Source organism: Rutilus rutilus, assembly GCF_951802725.1.
Source record: "Rutilus rutilus genome assembly, chromosome: 13".
NCBI classification, from domain to species: domain Eukaryota; kingdom Metazoa; phylum Chordata; class Actinopteri; order Cypriniformes; family Leuciscidae; genus Rutilus; species Rutilus rutilus.
In genome coordinates this window covers 4,727,220-4,735,668 of record NC_140218.1, presented here as the reverse complement: position 1 = coordinate 4,735,668, position 8,449 = coordinate 4,727,220, and the positions used below count along the sequence as shown (strand labels likewise).

The 8,449-nt window shown below is 35.3% G+C and overlaps 1 protein-coding gene across 1 annotated transcript in view; it reads left to right on the top strand.

The window, feature by feature from the left end:
• Positions 1 to 633: 633 nt before the first annotated feature.
• LOC311302519 (uncharacterized protein) overlaps positions 634 to 8,449 on the top strand; it is a 1,110,603-nt gene continuing 1,102,787 nt past the window's right edge. The window contains exons 1-5 of the mRNA XM_084428464.1: positions 634 to 815; positions 1,253 to 1,349; positions 1,557 to 1,670; positions 7,857 to 7,982; positions 8,243 to 8,338. Of these exons, the coding sequence (XP_084284590.1) occupies positions 1,300 to 1,349; positions 1,557 to 1,670; positions 7,857 to 7,982; positions 8,243 to 8,338 (386 nt within the window). The 5' untranslated portion in view covers positions 634 to 815; positions 1,253 to 1,299. The remainder of the gene's footprint in view (positions 816 to 1,252; positions 1,350 to 1,556; positions 1,671 to 7,856; positions 7,983 to 8,242; positions 8,339 to 8,449) is intronic.

Below are 8,449 nucleotides of genomic sequence, written 5' to 3'. Positions count from 1 at the left end.
ACATGTATAGGCTATTTTGTTTTAGTTTATACAGCAGTCGTCCGTGAGGGGCTGCCAAATTTCGTATTGTTGTTTGTTTATTTTTGGATTAAAGTTTATTCTGAAAAAAAAAAAAAAAGCTCCACTTCTCACCAATGGAAGAGAGCGAAGGGGCGTCATCCATATTTTTTTTACAGTCTATGTTTTTATTTTTTTATTGAACAATTATTCATGTACAAACAATATGGCAATATTAATAAATCTTTACATAAAAAAAACATACAAGACAGGTGCATGAAAGAACCACAAATACACACAACAAAAAATAATAAATAAATAAATAGAATTAAGGGGTTAAGGTTTTTCTTTTAAATCATATTCTTCTATGGTGGAAAAAAGACTAATTGCGTTTTTCTTTTTTATCACTTTGAGGGCTTTTGTATAAGAAACAAATTCACCATGAAATGCACAGAACATTGGTTTCATCTTTAGATATTTAGATTTGTGAACTAAATTTTCCAAGCATGAGGATATTTTTTACAGTCTATAGTTGACACGGTCAAAATCAGGCGTTTCGTTTAAAGACTTTTGACCCCGATCGCCTGCCATACTCTCTCTCTCTCTCTCTCTCTCTCTCTCTCTCTCTCTCTCGTCACACATAGAAAGTGAAAGTAAGTTTTCCTGTCGCCATTTTAAGCAGGAGAAATGCGAAATACGACACGGAAAAAACAGAACATCAAAGTGTTTATCAGCCATTATAAAGGGATTTAATTGTAGTTTTATGATGTTAAAGCTGGAGGATTTGAGATCCTGTATCTTGTAAAAGTTTGATCAAGGTGAGTGTTCATGTGTGACTTTCTCATATTAATATGAATCTCTGGAGGATATTTTACGTGATTGTTTGATATGAAACCTTAAATAAAAGTTTATAATTTTCCACTTCAATCTTTCCTTTGTGTTTCGTGATGTTTGTGATTCTCCAGAAGTTTAGCTTATGTGTAAACACACATAGGCCAATTCACACAAACGTCAACAAACACGTTTTTTTCTTTTCTTTTTTGTATCGGATCAGTGTGTGTCGATGTGTGTCGGGGTTTGTTTTCTTTTTCACCCGAACATCAACGGTCGACTTGTGTGTGTGAAAAGGCCCTGTGAGCTTGAGTTAACGCAGTCACATGATCCTTTTCTCCCACACTCCAGATATGTTCAGCTAAATTATGAAGGTTGTTTAATTTAATCATTTAATTTAGTGTGTGAATGTTTCTTCATTCAGAGTCAGTGGAGGAGATCAAACTCATCAGATTCTCCTGCAGCTTCATCATGGCTGATTCACAAGGATCCAGAGATGGAGATTGTTCTCCAGGATGCAGGTACTTTCAACAAACACTACATTACCATTACCCCCACACCTCCACCCCTCCACACACACACACACACAGATCAAAGACAGTTACAGAAAAACATGATTTTTTTGCCTATTTTTTGTTTTTTAAAACTAAAATGAAATACTTTTTGATGCAGGATAAATGTATTCACAGTAATCTAAAGGATTAAACTGAATCTGTTCTCTGTTCCAGTTCAGTCCAGCAGAAGAGCTCAAACCCAGAGTCCAGCTGTGTGTCTATGAAGAGTAACTGCTCTATGGATGAGCCACTAAAGTTTAAGAGTGGAGACAAACGGCCTGATCTCAGGTATATCATTTCTATAAAAGATGTGCTTATAGTGCGACACTTTTGAATTAGAATCATCATTTTTCTCAGTCAGTCAGTCTAATACTAGCAATGACATCGAGTAAATGTGAGATCTTTTCCACCTTTATATAACTGAGTAGGTGTAAAACTGAGTGGATTCTTTTAACTGCTGGTTCAGGGCCCGTATTTATCAAGCTTCTCAAAGTGACATTTTAGTCTTAAAGGGTTAGGTCACCTAAAAATAAAAAACATGTCGTTCCAAACCCGTAAGACTTTTGTTCATCTTCGGAACACAAATGAAGATATTTTTGATGAAACCTGAGAGTTTTCTGTCCCTCCACTGACTGCAACGTCATTGCAACTTTCAAGGCCCAGAAAGGTAGTAAAAACATTGTTAAAATAGTCCATGTGACTCCAGTGGTTGGTTTGATTCGTGGTTCATCATTGGTTGTTCGTTTAACGTTCTTTCTCAAGGTAGAAAAGTCAACAGCTTAAACGATGGCTCTTAGAAAGGCTCTTTTATTTTATCAAACTGCCATAAACCCTTTTCAGACTGTGTGCAGCTGAACCAAGAAAAGCTTAAGATTGCATGGAGCTGATAAGCATGAATGGCAGAAAAAAAACGGAAAAAAAAAACGAGAAAATTATTTTAATGCAAGCAATAAAAAACTGCACACATCAGCTGTGGAATAAAAGAAAAGAAATGCACGATTAACTAGATTAAGGCATACTCCTGTCTTAATGTAAACCCTGTCCATCACCCACAAAGCTTTCACAAAGTTATTCTTGCCACTGTAACGTATGGCTTCCTAAAGACAAGTTTATGGGTAAAAAATGAATAATAATAAAAAATTAATCAGGTCTCAACATTAAGCCTTTTCATTTGATTGTCCTCAGTTCGGTCATTCACTTGTCCGAGTAAAAACATTTGTTTGTCCAGGAAAAAAAAAATATTCTGATAAATTATAAATAATTATATGTAATTTATTCTGAATCAATATTCTCATCACTGTTCAGTCAGCTTTGACATATATAAATCGGCATATTCATGATATTTTAACCTTTATAAAGGGCATTTTTCCCTCATCCCTAATCGATTCCCTAATCGCTTATTTCGCTAATCGCTTCCCTAATGCTTCATCTTTCATTTAAAATTCTTAAATTTCATAGAATAATAAGATGCTAAAGGGATGTTACCAATCAAATTAAACTGCATTAAATAATGTAATGAGATTATTTTAAATATTTTTTGAATATACAATTAAGAAATTTTGGAAAGAATGAAACTTTAAAACACGAAACTAAACCGCCAGTAGGAGGCGGCAGGAGACCGAGTCATTGAGTCATTTATTCAAACGATTCATTCAAACGTAGGGCCCTATAAAATCCGTTTTATTTTTTCCCAAATTCCGTTTTTTCCATTTTAATTTTGTGGGAATTCTTTTTTTTTTTTTTTTTTTTTTTACCCTTTACTGTTATTTTAGTCGTAAAAAGTGTTTTTAATGTTAATGATTAAAATGTACACAAATAAAAAGGAATGACCTTAAATGTATTGAGGTACATGGTGGCTTTAATAGCGTTATCATTGTACTCCTTGTTCTTCACATGGCTTTTGGATAACAGGTGGTCAGTGCATGTATTTTTGCGCTTCCAGTCAACGGAATGTTGACAACTTACAAAACTTACACAACAAGAGTTCGCTTGACATAAAAGCCACGTGGGAACTGCTCGGCTCGGTACTGAGGGCTTAGTTAGGCCGGCGACACACTGGCTGCGTGGTGTTTCTGTTGCGTGTCAGCTGCGTGGCGTTTGCGTGGCTTTTTCCATGTCTTTACACACCAGAAACGTGTCTGACGCTGCACTGTTGCTGATAGGTGACATATGATAAGCCTCATTGGTGATATATTTGACATATGGGGAGAGAGTTGTGGAAGGCCTATACTTCATGTTAAACATAAATATATAGCAGCAAAGACAACGTTGGCAGTGTTAACAGCAAAATAGGCTATAGAATATTTCGTTCAGTATTGACAGGTGCAGTATTTGAAAATCATATCAAAATATATTTGCATTTGTCAAAACCTAGAGACTTTCAAACATCAAAATGACATTTATTAATATGTATTCGTGTCAAAATGACTAAACACCACACAAAAACAGAATTTTATTGCAAATATGTAAACTTCCGCGCAATAACACTTTAACACTAGATTCCGCGTTAATTTGCCAATTCCGCGATCGTGGAAATTATAGGGCCCTACAAACGGCTGATTCATTCAGGAATTCATCATGTCAGAACAGAACGCTAATGAAATGTTTACCTGGCAAAGCTTTAAAGCACGAGCAAATAATGACCTTTTGTGATTGCGAATAAGTGCAGAGTAGGGATGCGCGGTATACCGGTACTGCAAAAATACCGGTATATATTATATTTCAAACGGTACAATATCATAATTTTGCTCAATTCGGTATTTGATGGGCTGCTGTTTCGAAGTTCACCCAGAGTGCGAATTACCCCACCATAATTGGGGGGTACTGCTCCTTCACTTCTTCTATGACCATCATGGTCCACTACCATATAAATCCCCACCGTGATCGCCAAGTGCAACATGTGTTGTGCAACACACATACAAGGTCTAAACATGCCACAAACTGATAATCAGTAGGCTACAGAATATCTCATTGTTATTATATATCCCAAAGAGAACTGTTTTGATCAACTTCTAACCAAAAGTTAGAAGTTAAGTGCACTGAAATACCATTCTAATTACTGGTAAAAGTAATACCTTTACAAGAAGCCTATTGCCTATTCCAGGGTTTTTCCTGGCTCAAAATGAGGCAGAGGTGGTAAAATCATAATAATGTATTTTAATAATAAGATAATTAAATGTGTATTTTTTTTTTGTAGATCATCATATAGCCTAATGTGTTTCCCAAATTTTTTTGTTGGTGGAGCTTGGTATCTGTAGGGGGGTCCGGGGGCATGCCCCCCCAGAAGAAAATGTTGTGCATTTTAAAGATAAATTCATTAATCTGGTGCACTTTGAGTCACCCGAATCCACTATTAAAAATAAATAATCCACCCGCAAACCGCCCATATTCTTTGATTTAGATATCTGCATCTGATCATCACATTACAATTATTCAAATTCGATAATATGGTAACATATCACACTGAAGTAGGCTGCTTTAAAATGAACATTTATTTAAAATAAAAGTTCTTCTTTTGGAAAAATTACATTTCCTTAATAGCTTAAACAGAGGCTTTACTCCCTTCAAACTTAAATTGTCAATGTTTCATTACATCACTGTTTGAAAACACTCAGAATAATGTTTTGTACCTTTATAAAGGGCATTTTCCCCTAATTTTTATTAAGTGTATGCTCCATCTTTCATTTCAAATTCTTAAATTTGATAAATATATTCAATTAAAATAATTAGACACTAGGCTGTTACCAATAAAATTAAATAATTTACACTGAAAAATTATAACTGTATTAAATTAGATTATTTTAAATATTTTTGAATATACAAATAAGGAATGTTGAAAAGAATGATACTTTATGAAACTAGCGTTTTGTCATTAAACGTTGACACTTGCTTGAGAAGTTGAAGTCGTTCTCTATCTCCGTTGCTTCTAGCCACGGTGGTTAAAAATGGTACGGTCCACAATAGGGGTGTTTGAAATCGCTTTACATTAAAATGTTCCTACAGTGAAAATAGGAGTTGACTTGTATTGTAACTGTAATTATATTTTTTCACAATATCAGAAAAATTATCTGACCCCCCCCCCCCCCCCCCCAAAACTGATATTTCTGTCCCTTTGGGACATTTCAGTACCCCCAGTAGGATATTTCAGTACCCCCTGTAATTCGAACTATGCGCTAGGCGGCAGTGCGCTATCCAAACTGACGCGGGTCACGCAAAACCGGCAAACGGAGGAACACGATGGATCAAACAGATGAAGCTCATTCTACACGCCCGAAATGAATAAATAAAGAGAGCAGTAGGAGTGAAATATGGCATTACTTTGCCTACAAAAGTAATGAGAAAGGTGAAGCAACAGACCTCAATGCACCACTCCACAAACGCTGCTTTAAATTAGCCACGGGAGGCAACACATCAAATCTGGCTAAGCACTGTCACTTGCTCATCCTGACTTGTTCAAAGAGTTCAGAGATCGACAGGTGAGTCCGTCATTCAACTGATTTCATTTAGACTTTTATTCACAACACTGATCAGCGCACATAAGTTACATCAGAGCTTATCAATTAAATATGACACGGTAAACACGAAAGCTCAAATGTGCTTGCATGACACGCTAGAACCAATGAAGTTTAGGTCTCATCATTTTTGAGATTAGTGATAGTAAAATGAATGGCTGCTGCTGTGGCGACCCCTAGAGGAATCAGCCGAGAGAGAGAGAGAGTAATAGTAATATATGGATATTACTAATATGAATGTTAGAATAACACTTTACATTTCAGATACATTTATCAACATTCATTAGGTAACCTGACCTAACAGTATTTTAGCATTTATTAATCTAGATCAATCAGTAATTATTATTTAAATATACTAATACATGTTTGGCATGTTAATATTATGCAATGCATTAAACTAATATGAACCCAAACACAAACCAAACAGTAATCAAACCAAGATGAATAAATGCTATAAATGTTGATAATTCTCTGTTGATGCATGACAGCTAATGGTTTACATGTAATTTCATTATTCTATTATTATTCTATATTAATCAATTATTATAGATATTAACCTATTTTAATTGTATCATTTCAGTTTTTTTCCCCCCAAAATCTAAATTTAACCTACTGTATGTTCCCTGACTGTCTTTTAGTTATTTTTTCTTAACATTTTGATACTTTTTGTTTGCACATTCGATACAGCAGAGTTTCAAGCAGTGTTTTTTAATAAAATTGTTTCAACTCACTTCAATTTTGAGGCTAGTTATTTGTCAGCTGTGGTATTGATTTAGTATCGATACCGAAGTATTAGGTTCTGGTATCGTACCGAAACCCAAATTGTGGGATCGAGCCATCCCTAGTGCAGAGTCCTGTGAGTGTAACTCTAGCGCTGCGTTAACATGTGATGTGAGTTTTACAGTATTGGGACTGAGCGCCAGAACTGCAGCTGATAGAATGTGATACTGCCATATTTCTTCAAAAGCTGATCGTGGAGACATTAAATCATCCACGATCAAAAATCGTGATATCGCATAAGCACAAGTATAAAACGACTGTTATCATGTCTGGAAACAAACACAAGTAACGGAGTTTACAAAACTGTATCGCACGCATTTATTCATCGCACAGACCAATCTTTCCGTAACTGTACAGCCCTGCAATGAGTATCACAATGTATTCTTTTGAAAATTATGTATTGAATGATTATTAGTGTTGAATGTAAACTCCTCTTAGGAATTTCACCATTCAATGGGAATTTATCTGAGCATATTCTTAAATAAGGAAATCTATTCAGTGATTGGTCCATGCCTATGTCATCATCCAAAATCCCGTTTGTGGCACAGCAAAGTGTTGTGAATCATCTCTAAGACTGACACTTAAGATTTAGTCCTACACTTCACTTAAATTACGACTGAGATGCTTGATAACTAACTTCTAAGCACAGCTTTGAGCCAAGAGTTGTTTTACTCTTAAGTCCATTCTTAGCAGTGTTCTTGTGAGTAATTCTCAGAGGCTTGATAAATACGGGTTCAGATTTGTTGAAAGCTTCACGGTGTCTGGTCAGAACAGTGATGTTTCACAGCAAGAGTAGCGTTACTAGAGTACAGTAAGGTGGTTTATCTTTAAAGGTCAGCTAAACATTGGTCTCTTTAGTCGGTCGAGCCTTCGTCCTCCATTGTGCCTTTGAGAAGAGTCATGTGATCATGGTTGATGTTCATCTGAGTTGAATCATTCTATAATTCTATAGTTGATTTCAATTTGTTTGCTTTGAATTCCTAATTCCTAATATTACCGGTTTTCTCAGTCGCTTTGGTACAATTGTTGAATCATGCTTAACATTTTTAAACCAGTGAGTTAATTTCTCAAAATAATTGTAATCAAAGTTTGAAACAGTGCAAACCAGTTACAGACATTAAAGCAAAAGTACACAACATTTATGTGGTCTTTTATAAGTCTGTATTCTTTATATTTTACTTAGTTTTAAAACCAGTTCAGTCCAGCAGAAGAGATTAAAACCAGAGTCCAGCTGTGTGTCTATGAAGAGTAACTGCTCTATGGAGAAGCCACTAAACTTTAAGAGTGGAGACAAACGGCCTGATCTCAGGTATATCATTTATATAAAAGATGTGCTTATTGTATTTCATTTGTATGAAATTGTTATTAATATACAGCAGTTTAATGAGTTACAATCTTGCTGGTTTCGGTCTATTAATGATCATCATTGTGCTCTTGTGTAAAGCTCTATGTGTTGTATTGTTAATACATTCACACACTGTAAAAGCTGTTGGTCTGTTACTCAGTTAATGACACAATTACATCAATATCAGTGTGTCTGATTCTTTACCCTCTTCATTCTGATTTAAGGTCAACTCTTCCATCCAGACCAGTTAAAAACAAAACTGTGTCCAAGCCTGTGATTCAACCACAAGACTTTAATGAAAGCATGTTTCCTGGTTTCAGGTAAAATTCAGGACTTTGTTGTTGTTGTTGTTGTTTAATTTTAGGTGCTGCAATTCACATCACACATCACTCACACACATGATTAATGATTTACACATTTCAGAAACCTAA